The sequence below is a fragment of the Equus caballus genome, chromosome 1, assembly GCF_041296265.1.
Source record: "Equus caballus isolate H_3958 breed thoroughbred chromosome 1, TB-T2T, whole genome shotgun sequence".
NCBI classification, from domain to species: domain Eukaryota; kingdom Metazoa; phylum Chordata; class Mammalia; order Perissodactyla; family Equidae; genus Equus; species Equus caballus.
Window position 1 is genome coordinate 95,064,703 of NC_091684.1, and position 19,063 is coordinate 95,083,765.

At 55.5% G+C, this 19,063-nt stretch overlaps 2 protein-coding genes across 2 annotated transcripts; one reads left to right on the top strand and one right to left on the bottom strand.

Annotated features, from left to right (window-relative positions):
• Nucleotides 1-899: 899 nt before the first annotated feature.
• Nucleotides 900-9,791, bottom strand: GPRIN2 (G protein regulated inducer of neurite outgrowth 2). Its single transcript, XM_005602738.4, has 2 exons — nt 9,558-9,791; nt 900-4,862 (listed from the first exon to the last, which is right to left on the bottom strand). Exon 2 carries the CDS (start codon nt 4,854-4,856, stop codon nt 3,483-3,485), a length of 1,374 nt encoding a protein of 457 aa, XP_005602795.2. The 5' UTR covers nt 4,857-4,862; nt 9,558-9,791; the 3' UTR covers nt 900-3,482.
• Nucleotides 9,466-10,308, top strand: LOC138918403 (uncharacterized). Its single transcript, XM_070239781.1, has one exon. It carries the CDS (start codon nt 9,466-9,468, stop codon nt 10,306-10,308), a length of 843 nt encoding a protein of 280 aa, XP_070095882.1.
• The last annotated feature ends 8,755 nt before the right edge of the window (nt 10,309-19,063 follow it).

The following is a 19,063-nucleotide window of genomic DNA, read 5'->3' on the forward strand; positions in this document are numbered from 1 at the left end:
TGTCCCAAGCTGGGTGCAAAGCAAAGGGCGAAGGACCAGGACAGAGGCCCTAGATGAGGAATGGTCAAGGAGATGGGATGTGGGGCTTGATCACAGCCAAGCTGACAGGGTGAGAGCTTGCCCCAAGGAAGGGGCCCCCAACACCACCAGCACGTGTGCTGAGTGCTAACTGGGTGCCGGGCGCTTTACACAGGTTACTGCCTTAATCCTCACGAGCCCAAGAAGGAGGCGCCGTTGTCATCCCCATTCTAGAGATGAAGAAGTTGAGGATCAGCGAGGTCAGTATCTTGCCCCAGATCTCACGGCCATAGGTGAGATCCAGGATTCAAACTCAAGTTTAGAGCATTAAGCTACAGTGCCCCCCACCAGGACCTAAGTGTCAGGACCTGCACTGGGAAGGCTGCGTTGGCCCCCCATCAAAGAAAAATCCAGCACTTCCAGGCGACAGAGACCCAATCCAGCTGACGTGGGAGGTGACGTCACAAGGGGACAGGACCGTTCCCTGCTTTTCCACCCTCCCTCACACCATGACCCAGGCCCACAGTAGCCTACATCTGGGAGGAACAGCTTCTCCCCCAGGGTGGACTGGCCATGCCCTGTCAGGGTGCTGGCAGCCAAGGGCCTGGACCAAAGATGTCCGCGCTGTGTCCTGGCCAGGCCTGGAGGAGACAAGGCCCGGAACAGACAAGCCCCGGAAGCCAGGCTTCAGCTGTTGGGGGCCCCGGTGGCCAAGAAGGAGAGCCGGTGGTCAGAAGGGAGGAGTCCCTGGGGAGGAGGGAGGGAGATTCCTGCCTGGGCAGGGGGCTCTAGGAATCTGGGGTGCATGCTCCAGAGGACCGAATCTACCAGAACAAAACAAGACCAGCCAGGCCCACCCAACAATACTTCCCTGGCAAAGCTCTGACCTCCGAGACTTTATTTCAAATTCAAAACAAAACCAGTGTACAAATAATGAAATCCATCACCTCCCAGAGCACTGCCTGAAGGGATCCCAGAAAGTCTAGAGAAATCTGGTGTCTGAGAGGAAGAGATCTGTCAACTAAGCTGGCGGCTGTGTCCGGGGACTTTAAACCACTGCCTGGCCTGGGAGGGGCCACAGCAAACAGGGGTGGCTTGGGTCTCCAGGTTGAATTCAGAGATTAAGCTGCAGTGGCTCCAGGTGGATGGGTCGGCAGAGGCTGTGAAGCCTGGGCTAGCGAGGCCAAAGGTATGGTTCTTGCTGTCTCAGGGCAGCAAACTTAACCAGGAGGGTGTTCTGGGGCCCCAGCCACGCACAGCCCCAAGGCCCACCCAGGCTGGGCTGGCTTCTAGCACCACCCCACATTTATCTGGGTCATGATGAGGTGGGTGGGGGCTCGGCTAGCCCTTCCCTTTCCAGGCCCAGCCCAGTCTGCCATCTGGGCATGCCAGGTGCAGCCTGGATGTGGCAGAGACTGGCACACATGGGCCAAACAGAGAATGAGCTCATGACAGTTTGCATATGACAGAGGAGAAAGTCTCTTCATGAAGGGTGTCACAGGTCCCAGCCAAACCCTTTGGCAGGTGGCCCCTCACCTGCCCGTCCTGAACACACCTGCCTCCCCTGGTCCCAGGTGGTACCCTCACCTCTTTTTGCTCAAAGTGGAAACCTCAGCCTCCTAGAATCCTGCTTGCCGCATTTGCCACACGCTGTGTGTGTGTGTGTGTGTGTGCGCGCGCGCACACACATGCCCCCAGCTGCCCACTCCATCTCCCCCTAACAGGACCCTCCTTGGCCCCCATGCCCTCATCTCCCTGGGCTCCTGCTCCCACCTCTTCCACATGCATCTCCTCTCCGATGGCAGCCAGAGGGATCTTTCTAAACTGAAGTCTGGCCCCACTCCCTTCCACAGCTCCCCTAAGTCCCTTTCCTCGGTCACACCAGGATCTTCACAATGGGGACCCCCTTGCCAGCCTCCCAGCCCCACAAACACCCCAACACAGTGACTCACCACAGCCCGGGCAGAACAGGTGCCTCCAAGCCTCTGACCAGGCTGCTCTCTCTGCCTATAGGCCTTTCCCCGCTCCGCCCACCTGTCTAGCCCCACTGTGTCCTCAAGACCCTGCTCAGCCGTGGCCCTATGTGACGGTGCCCTCCCCTCTCCAGCTCATCACCCCTCCCCTCGTGTCCACAGCTGGGGCTCCTGGAGCCCCTGTGCAGGGCAAGGCAGAGGGCAACCGGGTCCCCACGTGTCACCCCCTGAGCGTGATGTTCCCGCCCTGTACCACACACAGAGGGACAGACAGGCCCAGGCCTCCTGGCTGCCTGAAAACTGGCTTGATCACATTTTAAAAGGGGGACGTCAAGTCCCCGCCTGCCACCACACCAACTCTCTCTGCCCCAGCCCCACCCCCAGTTCTGATTTGCCGTCATTTTGAAGCAGGGGTGGCATTTTACCTGGTCTCAGCTGGGAGTCGGGAAGGCATGTTTTGGGGTAAAAAAGCCCCATCTTGGGGCTTTGGGAGGCATTCTGACCCAAAGCTTGCCTTTCTCACCGGGTTCCTTTGGCCTCTTAGAATGCCACTCCTGCTTTAAAAGTCTTAAGCCAAAGGAACAAGGTGACAATGGTGCAATTTCAGGCACTGCAACGTATTTGGGGACAGGTGGACACCTGTTCTCTCCTGCCTGAGGCCAGCCCCTGACGCAATGACCTACACGGGGGCGGGCTCTAGAAACACCCGCAGCCCTCTGTAATGCTCACTGCCCTCATACTGATGGGGACCCTCACACACCATGAGCTCAGGAGGGCAGGGACAACCTGTCTCGTTCCCCAGGGAATCCCAAAACCCAGTACGGATCACAGGCTCAGGAAGTTCTTGTTCACGACTGCCCTGCTCTGAGTGGTCATGTGCTCCCCAGCTCCCGCAGGCCCTGGCTTGTGTCCCCGCCCACCCTGTCAAGCTACTGGCCCGGGGCACGTCAGCTACAGCCATGTCAAGCTCCGTGGTTCCATCTGTCAAACAGGGGAAGAGGTGAAGACTCAACAGAGAAGGTGACGAGCACAGCGTGTGGCACACAGGGGGCCCTTGACAATGCCAGCTCCCTTCCCGAAAGACCCAGTCAGTCCCTGTCACTTGGGGCCCCACCTTTCATGTCAGGAACTCATGATCTCTCAGCACTGCTTTAAAACTGAGCCACCAAGAGTCCTGGGGAATTTGTGGCAGAGTTCTGAGGAGACACTGAACAGAAGGTCCAGTATTTTTAACGAAAAATCAGGATCTCCCTTAAGCACAGTGCTGACACTGTCCCAAAGTTCAGAGCCCGGATGTGGCTCTCGGGAACCAAGCCCTTAAAATCCAGCCCCACAGATAGGAGCAGGCAGCCCCCAGGCTGCAGCCCTGTGGTCAGCAGACACACGTCCATGGCTGCCAGTGGGTCCAAGGAGCACAAGGCCCCCACCATCCCTGGCCCTGGTCTGGGGCTGAGTCCATGGGCCCACGACAGCTCCGAGGGTGGCAGCTCCTCACTCAGGGGCTGCACTGGAGCAGCCGCAGCAGCTGGGTCTCCGCAGGGACTGCATGACAGCTCGCAGCGGCCCCCTGCGGCCCTCCACAGACAGGCTGTCCTCGCTGGCGGGCGTCCGCTGCAGCTGCTCAAATTGCATCTCCAGGTGCTTCTGGATGGCCACGCCCAGCACCTCGGGGTCCACCGCAGCTCCGTACACCTCCCAGGTCATGCCCTCAGCATCCCATCGTACATCCCGCACAGGGGATGGTGCCTCCTCCAGGCCGGACCCCAGAGTTATCTCCGGGAAAGTGTGCAGGGCCACAGGGGCATCCAGGGGCGGGCTGGTGGCCACAGCCTTGCAGACTGCCATGGGGGCTGCCTGTACACCAGCATCCTGGGCTGAGAGAGGGGATGCCAACCCGGGAGCCAAGTCACTGGCTGAGGTCATGGTCCATACATCCTTGGTCCTGGCACCAGGCTCCACAGCTAATCGGGTAGGACCCCAAGGGTGGGCACAGCAGTGGGAATGCCCAGGAAGCCCCCCATGCAACCTACACTGGAGCTTCACCCCAGGCTGAGCCTGCAGCCCAGACTCACTCACGGATGCCACAAGTTTGGGAAAGGCCAAGATCCCTGGGGCCGGCAGGGCATGGCAGCAGCCACCGGCCCCCACTTCCCTAAGGCAGCAGAGCAGAGCTGCTGGGGGTAGAGCATGGCAGGACATGGTGGCCGACTGCCCAGTGGCTTTGGGCTCAGTCTTGGGGCTGCTGTGGGTGGTTGAGCCTCCCAGGTCCAGCGGCGGCACCCACACCTGACTCTCTCCTAGTGTCCAGGCTGAGTTCGAAGTCCCATCCTCTAGAGCCAGGTCCCGTTCCAGGCCTCCAGGGGCCTGGCCTCCCTGGCCAGAAGCACTGCCAGGCTGCAGGCGAGCCCTGTGGACCGGCGAGCTGCCCAGGGCCGAGCAGCTGAGGCTGGCCTTTCGAGCCCCCCTGTGGCCCCGGGTCAGGGTGCTGCGGACCAGGTCTGAGTGGCTCCTCTGCACAGTGGCAGCGGTGGGGGCCCTCAGGTGACACAGGCCACCACTGACCACAGTAGACACATTGCCGACAGTGCTGCTCCGCCAGTGGCCCATGGCAGTGGGCTGTGGCTGGGGCCTGGAGGCCTGTGCCTGTTCTGTGCTCTCAGCCTGGTGTGCCTCTTCCTCCGGGACCCGGGGACCGGCGCTGGCCTCGCCTGGCTGGGCCTGCCACCCAGTGCTGCTGGCACTCTTACGGAGCTCTGCCCTGTGCCCCTGGCCTTCCCCCAGCAGGCTGGAAGAGCTCCGGGACAGGGGCTGCAGGTGGAGGCTCCGGGGTGCCCGGGCACCCGGCTCCGGGCGGCTGGTGCTCATGGCTGCCTGCAGGAGAGAGAAAGGAAGGGAGTGGAGTTGAGTTGGGTGGCAGCCCCTCAGCTGAACTCTGCTGTGGGCTCACACGGTGCTAGGCACACTGCGGGGACAGCTCAGTCCCGATGCATCAGAGCCACAAGCAACATCATGACAGGACACCAGACTGCATATCAAAGTCATCACACATACACAGGGGCAACACTACAAACATCTAATAACCACTGTTCAGCGGTTAGAACCAGCCCCAGAATAAGGTCCTGGACACGACCGACCATGCCAGCTGTTGACTCCTCACTGTCGGATTACAGGGAGGGAGGGGAAGTCAGGGGAGAAGCCAAGGCTGCTGGGGCCTTGCAAGCAGGGGCTTTGGGACAACAGCTCTTAGTCAATCAGCACAGAAGTATCTCAGTATTTTAATAACTTCTAAAGCTTGAGTGGCAAGGACTAGCCTAGTTCCTCCCAGGACTGTCAGCATCCACCTTGCTCTGGACTGGAGCATCCCCGGTACAGAGCAGGGGCTCAGAGGTTTGTGCGAACGAACAATGAAGAGAGGACACACCGAGAACCGCCTGGGCCCGGCCAAGGCTGGGAACCAGGAACGTCACTCGGGGACTCCCTGCCAGGCAGGACCAGCTGGAGAAACAGGGCGTGGACAGCAGGCACGAGCTGCAGTTTGGGTAATCCGGGTCCTCCCTCCCACCCCTGGGCTGAGAAGAACTGCCAGGAAGCAACCACCCCGGCCAGGGCAGCAAGGCCGCCCGAAAGGGAATGTGGGAAGGGCTCTTGGGAACTCAGTTTCTGTCTAATTGCAAACTTCATCAGGAGATGGCTGGTGGCTATTCGAGCCAACAGTGGGATGTTTCTGTAGCTGCAGTCCCCCGAGGGCTCCAGGCTTGCTGTGGAGGCCAGCGCAGCACAACTTCCTGCCACGATGGGAAGATCCTGTGCGGCAGTGTGCCATACACTAGGTGCTGGCCACACGCGGCTCCTGAGCACTTGACAGGTGACTAGTGTGACTGAGAAACTGAATTTCTAATTTTACTTAAATTTAAGTAATTTAAGTTTAAATGGCCACATGTGGTTAATGACTACCACACTGCACTCTGCAGCTCTAGACACAGCCTTGCCCGGGGCAGGAGTGTCCCGTCCTGGCTGCTCCTTGGGGCCGAAACCAGATTGGCCCCCGGAAGGGTCAGGAAAAGCATGAGTAGCCAAGAGAAGACGAAGATCCAGGCCTTGCCTTCAAGGAGCTCTAAGATGGACATTTAAACAGAGAGGGGCAACAAAGCTAGTAACAATCACAGTGGTGGTAAAAATAGTAAGGGCTCCCAGTGTCCAGTCCCCTACTATGGGCCAGGCATGTGCCACATCCTTTCCAGCACTATCTCATTTAGTTGTCAGAACCACCTCATGACATAGTCATCTTTTCCATTAGACAGAGGAGGAGGCCAAAGCTCAGAGAGGTTTAGTGACTTGTCCAAGGGCACACAGCTGGTAAGTGGCTAAGCCAGGAATCAACCCCAGGAGGGTCTGAGGCTCTCTATGCCCCCTCTGAGCACTGTGCAGACCTCCATCCTGGATTCTATCACCCTCCACTGTCATCACTTTGTTACTTATCCTGACTCAACTGGAGTCCCAGCACCCAGCACAGTGTCTAGCACTCCCAGTGGTGCCTAGGACAAGTCAGTGCAACAAGCGAATGAGGGGAACAAAATCTGTACCCCCACCCCACCCCATCTGCTTCTTAGCAGCTTCTTAGGCTGCCTGAAGTCAGGAGGGCAGGAGGCATGTGGTCACAGACAGCCCCTGGCAGACAGACAACCACCAGCCACAGGTCCAAGAACACCGAGGAAGCCCTACCTGGGCAGCCTACACAGACTCTGGCTAAGCCCCACCTACCCTGGAGCATCCTGGGGAGCAGGGCCATAAAGAGCCCGGCCAGACTCTGGCCCGCTAAGGAAACAGGTGAGAGGGTGCCCTCAGACCCCGCCAGGAGCTGGTGAGAAGCCATCAGTAGCAAGGGACCCGCTGGGCCTGCCTCACCAGACAGCTGCCCAGGGCCCAGGGTTGGCCATCACTCAGAGAGAGCAGCGACCACAAAGACCTGGGGGCTGGGGGGCGTGTATCCATTGGCTCCCCTCCTCACCCCACCTCCACAAGGGGCAGGTGACAAAAGTGAGACCTGGAGCAGCTCAGAGAAGTCAAAGAACCCACAGCTGAACCCCAGCAGGGTCTTCCTCCTACATCCTGGCCTTCCCAGCCCAGAGGGAGGGAAAGGCTCCAACGGAAGTCAGTCGGGTTATCCCCAGGGAAAGGAGGTTCCCCTCACCCCCTCTCACCAAGAAGAGGGGTCTCCTGGGGAGCGACGGCAGCTGATGAAATGGGCTCTGGAGCCCCCGTGAGCAGGCGGGCAGGGGTCTGCTTCCAGCCCTGCCCTTCCCCTTCCTGCGCACGTGCCCTCAAGTGGACTCCTGACCTCTCTGAGCCTCAGTTTCCTCAGTCTGCAAAATGGAAGTAAATCCCCACCCTGGAGGGTTATTGCAAAGACTAAACGTGATGGCATATGGACCATCTGGAACGGTGAATATTAATAACAATCTTTTCTTTCCTCCTTCTGTCAGGAGTGACTTGTGCTCAAGCTGTTGCGGGGACTCGCACTGGGGGCAGAAAGGCCCTTCTAGGAAGCCATTGGGACATCCCATAGGTTAGCCTAGTCTTGCTTCCCAGTCCTTCTTCACATCATCCCATCCCAGGACCTAGTTGCCATCAGGGTGCCCAATGTCTCCACCACCACACTAAGTTTCTCAGTCTATTGTCAACCTTAATTTGGGAGGATACACATGCACATGTGTATACATACATGCATGCGGGCACATGCATGCAGACATACGCACAAGTTTGCAGTCTGCATTCTAAATGCCCCGAATGGTGTACCCTTCGGCCTAAAAAGCCATGGGAAAGGCTCTGGTTTCACCCTAAAGAGACCCTGGGAAGACGTTTTAGCACAGACAAAGGACAGGCACAGAGAGGCACTCAAGACCCCTAGTGTTCTTCGGGTGACACCTTAATGTTCTCTCTCCTGCCCCATTTGATGCCAATCAAGGTTGCCATGTGGCCAACGCCCCGTGGTCCATGCTGGACTGCCCTGCTCCCTTGGTTCTGCTCGTCAGTAAGTGGAAGAGCAACCAGTCCACACACAGCCATCAACCAATGTCACTGTGAGTAAAAGCTCTCAGTTCTACAGAAACTTCCAGACTGGCCCAACCAAAGAGACTGCAAAGTCAACTTAGTCAGAGATTCCAACTTCTGCCATGTCACTCCAGCCGAGGAGCCCAAGCCTTTGGAGGTGTGCCCAGGGGACTACCAAGGCCACCGCAAGCAGGCCCCATCTCAGATCACACTTGTGGCATCCATATACGTCCCCTCTTGTTAACAGACAGGCATTTAGATGATGACTTCTGGATCCAGCAAAACCAAAACAGGAAAAGCAAACCCACGAGGTCAGGAGGGGAAGCTGCTTAAAAATGTGAAAATCTGGACCTTAGCCCTGAGGGACCAGGTAGGATTACACCCTACAAATCCCTCACTGCATGGTGGGCGTGTGACAACCTCTAGCAGGTGGTCTGATCCATCCCAGCTGCAAAAGGGGGCCTGACAGGACCACCTGGGACCAAAGTCGGGCAATGTAGCAGGGAGCATTCCTGGGCTTCTGAGAGGGAGCGTTTGGAGGGGACAAAACCTACCATCACAAAGAGGATGAAGGGGCCTTAAGAGCAAGACGCCAGGGTCACAAGCTGTGCCAGGAAAGGGTTCTGGGGTAACGGTGGGGCCGAGGCCCCATAGACCCAGCTCTGCTCAGCAGAGAGAGGCCCATGGCCCTGCCATCCCCTGAGCTTCCTCCCGCGAAGAGGGCTTGCCCACACTTCCCAGGAGGCACCTGGGGTGGAGAAGGTAAGCCTCCAGGCCGGCTGCCCCAAACCAGAGGCTGGTGGCTGGTGTGTCCCTACCTGCAATGCTCCCGGGCACCAGCATGGGCCCGCGCCCCACCCGTGGACACACGAGAGGCCGACACACAGGCCCGTTTGCTGTGCGCGCCTGCAGGAAACCACAGCAGCACTCTGAACACCAAACAGACAGGCCGCCTCTGGCTTCGGGACCGAAGGCCTGAACACACCGCCCCAAACACTCCCCAGGGGCAGGGACCCCTTCCCCGCCCCTCCAGCCCAAAGCCCACCCAGACTTAGGGAGACGGTCCTCAACACGATCCCCAACACTAGGCTACAGACCTTCCCAGCAGCCGAGGCAGTGACTGAAGGAAGACGAGGCTGGAGGGCAAGGGAGTAGGGATGGAGGGCAGGAGGAATGAGAGGGGAGGGAGGTTTGGGGCTGGGGGCAGTGGGAGGAGGGTCGAGTGGGGCGTGGGAATGAAGAAGGGAGGAGGAAGAAGCTATGGGAGCAGGGGTGGAGGCAGAAGACGGGGTCCCGAGCAGAGTACTGAAAAATGGGAGGATGGGCAGAGGAGACGTGGAAGAGGGGATGGGACAGGCAAGCAGAGGAGAGATGGCAGGCGGGACGCGGCCACGGGGGCGCGGAGCGCCGGGCGGGGGCCGGGATGCGGAGGGTCCGAGCGCGGGGGGTGGTGAGGAGTGGGGCCCGGGCCGCCCAGCCCCCCGCCCCCACGGGCACGCCCGGGGCCGGCCTCACCCTCTCGCCTGCCCGGGGCCGCGCAGGCCGGGGAAGCGCTGCTCCTACGGCCGCCACAGGTGCCCGGCGCAGCGGCCCAAGATGGAGCCGCCGCCGGCCCTGGCCTGGGCCGCACAGCCGCCCGCCGTCCGCCCGGCCCGCGGAGCCGGGAGCCGGGAGCCAGCGCCGGGGAGGCGCCGAGGGGGCGGGCGCGGAGGAGGGGCGGCGGCCGCTCACCTGGGCCCGCCCCGCCCCGGCCCCGCCCCCGGCCCCGCCCCCGGCCCCGCGCCCCCGTCCTCCTTCCCGACCCCCTCCTCACGGCGTGACCCTGTTGTCGCGCCTTCCCGGCCTCGACCTCCGCCATGAGCCCCTGTTTTACAGGCCTGCCCCACGAACCCCCAAGACACCCATCTTCCCGACTGATCCGGCCGACCCCAGTGTTGTAGGCTCGGCCCCCCACAACCCGCAGCCCCCGAGACCCCGCCTCATAGCCCCGCCCCCTCGGCCCCTGCTCCTCTTCGGGACCACGCCCCGACTAAAGGTCTACAGCTCTTTCGGACGACCCCCTTCCTCACGGCCCTGCCCCTGTCCTTCGTCATCCCTGCCCCGCCCTTCACACATCTCCAGGCCTCCAGGCTCCAGGGCCCGCCCCCTAGGATACCAGGCGGGGTCCCTCCTGGCCCCGCCCCTACAGACCCCCATTCTCCAAGCCCTGGACCCTGCAGTCCCATCCTCTCAGCTTCTCTCGGGTGGACCTGAATACCTACCCTAGTCCTTTGAGCTCTGCCTCCACGGGCTCTGTATGCTCCTGGCCTTGTCCCCAGAGCCCTCAGCCCGGCCCCCACCACCACAACCTCGTGGACTCTATCCAGAAAGTTGCGTTCCCAGCTCCACTGCCATCCCTTTTCCAGACCACGTCCCTGTCCCCATCTTAGCCCAACTCAGCTTTGGGCATTCATGTCTCAAGGATGCATCCATGGCATCCTGCCCCCATGGACCCCAAGAGCCTGTGCAGCAATGACTGCGGGGATGAGCCCACCCCACCTAAGCCCATAGCTCTTCTCGCTGCTCCCTGCAGCCCCAAAACGCCCTCCCTCGCTCCCTACCTGCCCCACGACGCCAGGATCCGGTCCAGGCCCTGAGACATCCCGCTTCCGCCCTACTGGGATGGGAGGCTGAGCGCTTGGTTGGCTCACATCCCCCAATCTCCAACAGCCACCAGCCGGGCTCCACGCACAGACTCACAACGGGCGGCCACCCGCCCAGGCCTGCTTCGACCCCTTCCCCCGTCTCTGGATTCCTCCCACCCACCCTCAGGGCCATGCGACAAGAGGAATGTGTCCCATTTCTGGGGCCCAGTCTTGGAGAACTGAGTCCCATTGTCGATGCTTCTCCGTTGATCCTGGCCCCAGGTCCCCTGATTCACTTGCCTAGCCCTTTGCTGAGGGATCTGCACCCTTTTGGTCCAGTGGCCCAGGAGCCAACACCGTCTCTGCCCTTCCTCCAGTTTGGGAAGACCTCAGGCCTAGACTCACCTCTCCACCTCTCCCAGCCCTGCACCTGGGCCAGAGCATCAGGAAGGGGTCTGCAGAAAGACCCCCAGCACTCGGAGAGTGGACAGCCCAGGCAGGCGCTGCACCATGGGCTCCCTGTAGCCCCTAGCCTGGCATCTTGTCCGTAGGAGGGGGGTGTGGCACTATGCAGCAGGCAGAGCTCCCACCTCCAACCCAGGCACCCGGCCTCATGCTTCTGTGTGTTCTCCACTGTTGGGATCCCTCCCAGTCATGGTACCCCTGTCTGTAGCTCTAAGCTGCCCCTCATCGAATTGTCTCATTGACAGAAGGAGACAACAGATGCTACCGTGTCACACACAGCATTTGGCCCTGTGGGTCATGCTCTCATGCTTTCCGCCTGGCTTTTAACGATGAGCACCACCTCCTGTTCCCCCCTCAGCCTGAGACCCTACTGCTTTGGGCCCAGAAGCCTTGATCCTACCTTCTCCGCCCCTCCCCTGGGGGCTCACTCACTGGTGGAGTGGGTGGGGTTCTGCTCAGGAAGACTCAGACTGCCCTAAGCACCCCTTTCCGGTGGAGTCTTAGAGCGCTCTCCCAGAGTCTGGAGATGGCTGCCCTTGGGGGGCTGAGCACCAGAGGCCGACAGGGGTGTCCCAGTGGAGGCCCCAGGCCCTGGCCTCCCCACCACACACAGCCTGGCAGGGGGCTTAAAGGGGGCTGATGGGGGATTTGTTGCCTGAGGCCATCACCACTCCTGACCCAGCCCAGGAATTAGGGCCCCTCCTTCCACATCTCGGGAATCTTACTCATATTCCCCTTGTAGGGAAGTCAACTGAGCCCCAAGAAGGGATGAGCTACATGGGGTTACTCTGAGTTGGTGCCAGATCCAGGACCCAAACCTGGGGTTCCCAGCTCCCCGAACATTCGAGAGCCCTCCAAGAACCTCACGGTGAGTGTTTCGAGTAGGCCCACTTGGAGTTGGGTGTCAGCAGAGGTCTGCCGTGCTGGATTGCCCACAGACACATTGGACCTGCCACCAGGGTCTCTGAACATCACCCTGGCCTTGGCCCCTTGTCCAGCTGGCCCTCTTCTGCCATTTGTGGCTTGTCAAGGAAGCTCTTCTCGCTGTGGTGGCTGCCCAGGGAGAGCCCAGGATGGGGAGTCAGACATGAATTGCCATCCCAGCTCCCCCGCATAGTCACAGGCTCTGCAGTCCCACACCCCAGAAAGCTGTGCATCCATCTGGGCATCGGTTGCCTTATCTGCAGAGCGATAGTAATCATGCTTACCTCACAGTGCTCTGGGGAAGGCGGGGTTTGTGAAAGTGTTCTGCAGAGTGTTCTTGCTGCTATCAGTCATTTGATCAAATATTTACCAAGCTCCTCCTGTGTCACGTTCTGTAGATACAGGTTAGGACTGCCTGGGGTGGGGTGGGAGTAAGGTTTGTTGATTGCTTTGGTAAAGAGAGGAGGCTCTGGGTTAGGATCCCATGGGCCAAGTGCCATTTCCTGAGACTCAGAACCCTGACAGAAGAGGGGCAGGCATCGAGCTCTCTGGAGTTCAGCAGGAGAATGCTGGGATGGGCGAGACGCCAGGTGGAGAGGCACGTGGCACATAAAGGACTAGAGGTTCCCAGGACGTCTGGACATCATGGGCATGGGGGTCCCTGAAGTCACAAGAGTGGATAAGGTCTTCAGGGAGAATGTGGAGAAGAGAGCCTACAACCCAGCTGTGAGCAACCAGGTGGCACAGGACTGAGAAGGAGCAGCCAGAAAGGAAAGAGGGAAACTGGGACATCGCTGTGACACGGGGAACTTAGAGGAAGCAGCTTCACCAAAGTGATGGAGCAGAAGCCACCGGAGTGGATTGAGGGATGGATGAGTCGGAGGGCAAACTGAAGACAGTGCATGTGCAGACAACTCTTTTAAGCATGGCCCTGAAGGGGAGAAGAAAGAAAGGTGTCCCCTGGGAAGGGATGTGGGGTCAAGAGAGAGGTTTTTAGTTTCGGTTCTGTTTTTTGGTTTGCTTTTTAATATGGTGCCTCCTGTAGTAGGTTTCCTTGATTTCCAGCAAGGGGAAACAACTCTGGTTAAGTTAAGCACAAAGGGCATGTGTGGGAAGACTGCAGGGAGCTCAGAGTGGAAGCTAGTCCTGGAGAGCTGGCCTCAGCTCTTCAAGACGGGAGCCAGGCGACTCCAGACCTCAGCAGCAGGAGCCACTCCATGGTCTCGCCCTGTCACCAGCACCGAGGAAGGATTCCAGTGGTTTGCTTTTCATGTGCCTCCCAGCTCAAGATCCAAAGTCCCAGGGGGATGGGAGCTCATTTGGCTGAGCTACAGCCTCGTGCTCTCTGTCCTTGGATGGTGAGAGGAGTCCCTGGCAGAATACATCTCTAGGAGTGTCCACCACCCACCAAGACACACCCAGAGGAAGGTTTGTCCAGAAGGAGGAATGGAGCCTGGGTGGCCGGACACAGACAGATCCACTGCACATTGTAACAGACTGAGCATATTTGACAGCGGGGAGAAGGACCCATAGGGAGGAAGTGGATGAATCACAGAGAGGGTGGGAATCACCACTGACATAAGATCCCCACTGGGCTGGGACCCTGAACGTGTTAAATAGGAGTAGGAGCAGCTTATCTATGCGACCACGAGGCAAGAAGAAATGATGGGGATAGTGCCTAGGTAGGTCACTAGGATTGGAAATTGAAGTTTGACAGTTTCTGTTTTCTCTATGAAATAAAAGGCAAGCTCATGTGCTGGGACAGAAAGGGGAAAACGGAATGGTTGGATGGGGCAAGGGGAGCAGAGGAGATGCAAAATAGTCATTGCAAAGAATGGAAGAGCCTGTTGGCCAAAGAAATGCAGTAGAAGATTGCCAAGCAATATTGGGGCCCATGCAAGGTTTGTGACCAGCAATAATATTCCCCACCAAAGAAGTTCTTCATCAAAGAAAAACAAGTTTCAGTTAGGACTCAGATGTAAGCGAGAGAAGAAGAGAGTCAAAGGTCCCAGCATTCTGGGTGCTTCTGGCCAGGAGGATGCACTCCAGCTGGCTGGGCACTTCTGTGCTCACCAGTTAAGCCATGGGTTCCCAAGAATCAGTTGAGTTTGTATCCAAACCTACTTACTCCAACTGTGCATGTTGTAATTATGGAAGTTAATTAACTAGAACGTGAACTGACAGGGTACAAAAATGACAAGAAAGTTTTGTTTCTGTGAAAACTAGGTTAAATGCTTTGGAAAATGAGTCACAAAAACTGCTGTCAGTTAAGTGTGGGAAAGGCAACTGGGAAAAGGATAGGAGGGAAATCATAACAATCTAGAAAAATTCCAAATCAGCTTCTCAACGGTCTTTAAGTTAACTGACTTGCCTATCAACCAATAATTTATCAAAACCGAATGCTGAATAAAAGGGCTAATATTGTATAGTTGAGGCAAATAAGAGAATTCACTGAATCTTGCTTCAGGCATTGCTAAAACCAAAGGCTCAAATGAGGTGGACAGAGCTCTCCTTGCTTGCTTCTTCCCTCCAATTCCCTCTGGGTCAGGTTCATTCTTACGTAGGCTCTCTGCTCTTGGAAAACAAGGCTGCTGGCAGCCCATCTCCGTCCTCACATCTCTGGATGCACAAATCCAATCTTATTGACCCTGTTTAACAAACGTGGGCCAGAGGGAGAGAGCTCTTTGATTGGCCAGCCTGTGTCATGTGCTCTTCCTGGGAGGGTGGAGCCACTTTACTATGACTGACAGCCCCTCCAGGGTCACAGAGAGTGGTGGAAGGGCAAGATGCTCTTGCCAGACTAAAGGGAAAGTGACGCTGAGCTGGCCCAAAACACAGATAACCACTGGGGGCAGCATCTCTGGGAGTCTCAGAGAAGGAGACACTGAAGTTTGGATATGTCAGTGTGTCATCAACGCCTAGGGAAGACAGAGCTTTGCCTAAGTTGCACAGCATGTTTTTCAGACAGAAATATCCATAGAGTGTGAGAGACCCCTGTAGTCATAAGATCCATGAGTGAAAAGGCTGTGTCTTTTTGTGATACTGACTCCCCAGGACCTGGCATGTAATAGACGCTCGCTGCGTGAATGCACGAATGAATGAATGAAAGGTAGCTCATCCAGGAATACCCATTACTGCCTCAGTTTAGTCCACCAACATTTTATTGAGTCCCTAATAAGTGCCAGTGCTAGGCTGTGGGAATCCAGGCTGAATCAGGTGCCCTGACCTCAAGGCCTGTGTGATGAGGGATTCAGGGACGACAATGACAGACATACAGACAATTAGATCAGAGAGATTAAAGGGAGCAGAAGGGCTAGGACACCCAGAGGAGAGGCCCTGCAGTAGACTTCTTTGCTTTTCAGCTCCCCACAATCCGTCCCCCCCTTTCATTTGTGGGATCACCCCAAAACAGAGACTGCTCGTTGTCCCCCAATACTCACGTCTCCTTTCTATCATAATAGAATTCTCCTGGCCAAGAACACGCCTGCCCAGAACAGAGACCACATTTCTCAGACACCGCACAGCAAGGTGTGCTGTGGGACTAGGTTCTGTCCCATGAGATGTTAGCAAAAGTGATGTGTGCAACTTCTCAGTCGTGCCCTTTGGAAGGAATGTGCCCTGCCCTTTCCCTCGCCACTGGCTGGAATGAAATCATGGTGTTAAGCCAATCTGTACCATTCAGATGCAGGCAAGATCCTAAGGATGTCACAGCAAGAAGGCAGAAGAAGCCACCTAGATCCCAAACCTGTACATTGCCTGTCAGCCCAGGACTATTTATAACCGAGTTTGACATGAAAGAGAAATGAACCTCTTGCCTATTTAAGCCACTATTTAGGGTGGGGACTCTCTCACAGAAGGAAAGCCTAGATACTAATCAATACAGAATTTTATACCTGGAAGAGAGACACTGCAGATAACAAAACTTAAAATATATTCTAAGTACACAGATACTGCAGGCTGCAAAGCTGGAAACCCTGGTTATTCCCCACTAAAGCAGTTGGTAACTGATTCCTGCAATGCCCTAGAAAGTCATCTGTACCTCTTGGGAAATGGCTGAAAATTTCAGAATGCTGGCATTTGCTAACTGCTTCTTGCCACTCTCAACAAAGTCCTACATGAGCCAGAAGATGGATAGAGCTGGGCAGCATGCAGGCAGAGATGGAAGGGAATGCAATGGTGCTAAGAGAAGCTCTCTTGCCTCTGGCCTACGAGCTAAGTTGGAATGTTTTCCAGGTTGAAAAATCCAGCTGCTTCCATACCACAAACTGGAGCAGACACAGGGGATGTTTCTGAAGAAGTGGTATTGGCAGGAGACAAGACTGTGGACCCTAGTCTTTCTCAAGCACTTTCAATTATGGGTTCTCAGCCTGCGAATGACAGCCAGCTCAATGGCAAAGACCACGTCGAGGGACGTGTGTTACCGAAGAAACCACAAGCCTGGCCGGCACTAGCCTGCATTGCTGACTCAGCAACCAACCCCTAGCCACCAAACCCACTCGAGCAATAAGAGGGCTGCAAAACTGTGTACCCCCTAGAGGTGTGCACTTTGATGCCACTTCAGATGTGGCCACGGAAGACAGTGGACAAAGAGGTCCCCTTTGTCCAAAAGTGGGCCAAAAGTGGACAAGTAGGCCCAAAGGAACAGTCTTGGAGAGACGGCCTGCCATCCAAGGCATTTGCTCCATTTCCTGGGAATCTTCACGATTTCTGCCCACCAGGATTTGATGATGGCAGGCAACCAGTGGCGACAGTGAGTTCCCATTTTTCCTTCTTCTGGACGGGGGTTCCTACTGTGTTATCCTATTCTTAGCGACTGTTGTATATTGCGTGTGATGAGGCAGATAGCTTGTGCATGAGGTTACAGAGCACTGCGCCGTAAAGAACCACATCCAGACCTCACACTGCAGGCTATCCGTGCCCAGATCTTAGACTAGGAGCTGGGTGCAGGCACTGGGTGCAACTCTGGGGTTGTCTCCCCCAGAGGAGAGAGCGTTCAAAGCTTTGGAGTCCCAGTTTTGTCTAGGATGACAATGTGCCCAGCTAAATATATTCGCCTTTCCAGACTTCCTTGTAACTAGGGGTAGCCATGTGACCTTATTCTGACCAATGAGATGTAAGAGGGAATCACCTCTAGGGAAAGCTAGATGTGATGTCTTGAGATGTGGCAGCCATGCTGTGAACATAAGGACAGAAGCTACACAATAGGGAAGGTGGAGGAGAAGGAGGAGGAGAGAGCCTGGGACTTTGATGAAATCCTTGAGCAGCTCCCTTTCCCTGGGCTGCCAATCTCTGGGCTGCTTGTTACATGAGAACAATAAACCCCTATCTCTTTGATCCACTGAGAGTCAGGTTGTCGGTATTTGCTTTCAAACACAGTCCTCACTATTTACGGTCTCTGTGTTTGAAGTTTCTCCACAGTCAGGCTTTAACATACAGATGATTCATGGTGCCATGTAAAGAACCCAGGCTTTAGATCACTCAATACTGCCTCCAAATCTAGGGTCAGCCAATTTCTAGTTATGTGTCTTTGGATGGATAACAATAATACGTAATGAAGGCTGTTTGAGCCTTAGTTTCCTCATCTGTAAAATGGGAATAAAAATCCTGTGACATGCAGAATGGCCGTAATTAACAAGACAGGAAATAATAAGTGTTGGAGAGGATGTGGAGAAAAGGGAACTCTAATACACTGCTAGTGGGAGTGCAAACCAGTGCAGCCACTATGGAAAACAGTATGGCGATTCCTCAAAAAACTAAGAATAGATCTACCATATGATCCAGCTATTCCACTGCTGGCTATTTATCCAAAGAACATGTTGAAAACACAAACGTGTAAAGATACATGCACCCCTATGTTCATTGCAGCATTATTTACAATAGCCAAGACTTGGAAGCAGCCTAGGTGCCCATCAAAGGACAAATGGTTAAAGAAGATGTGTTATATATACATAATGGAATACTACTCAGCCATAAAAAAATGATGAAATCCAGCCATTCATGATAACACGTATGGACCTTGAGAGTATTCTGTTAAGTAAAATAAGTCAGAGGGAGAAAGTCAAATACCATATGATCTCACTCATAAATAGAAGATAAAAACAACAACAAACAAACACATAGAGACAGAGACTGGATTGGTAGTTACCAGAGGGAAAGAGGGGAGGGAGGAGGGCGAAAGGGGTGATTAAGCACATGTGTGTGGTAATGGATTGTGGGTGGTGAACATGATGTAATCTACACAGAAATTGAAATATAATGATGTACACCTGAAATTTATGTAATATTATAAACCAGTTACCACAATAAAAAATACTAATAAATTTAGAAAATTTTTTTTAAAAATCCTGTGACATAGACAGCAATTTCTGATGTCTCTTTCCCTTGCTCACCTCCCACTGTAAGACTGAAAAGGTCAGATATTCACTTTCTTGGTCTCCCTTGAAACCAGCATGGCTGTGTATGGTCTGGTCAATGAGGTCTGAGTCAATGTGCTAGGGGCTTTCTGATGAAAGGAGAGAAGTGAGCGAGGAAAGAAGTGCTTCTCCCACTCCTGTTCCCTTCCTTCTTTTCCTGCCTTGGAACTTGATGTTAGAGGACACCAAGCCGGATCCTATAGTAGCTGTCTTGCAACTTTAAAATGACACATGTTAAGATGGCAGAGCAGAAAGACACAAGGAGCCTGGGTCTTGGATGGCAATCTTGAGCTGCCAAACCAAATCTGAGGCCATCTAACTACAAATTTCTTCATTAAGTACTGCCGTATTTCACCAATTGTAAGACCTACATTCTTTTTCACATTTAAAACCTCTGAAATCAAGTCACATCACACCACTGATTTGACAGTAAAGAATTGCTTCATAGTTCCACAGCATTTTTCTCTTATGCAAAGAAAGTGGTGCAAAATAGTGGTGCATTTTACAATTGATGGCATCTTAAAGTTCGTGAAATATGGTAATAAATCTCCCTATGGTTTAGGCCACGTTTAGTCAGGTTTTCTGTAAGTTGTAG

Excerpts from the sequence above, each read along its gene's own strand:
- LOC138918403 (XM_070239781.1), top strand. The coding sequence starts at position 9,466 with ATGCGGAGGGTCCGAGCGCGGGGGGTGGTGAGGAGTGGGGCCCGGGCC.
- GPRIN2 (XM_005602738.4), bottom strand. The coding sequence starts at position 4,856 with ATGAGCACCAGCCGCCCGGAGCCGGGTGCCCGGGCACCCCGGAGCCTC.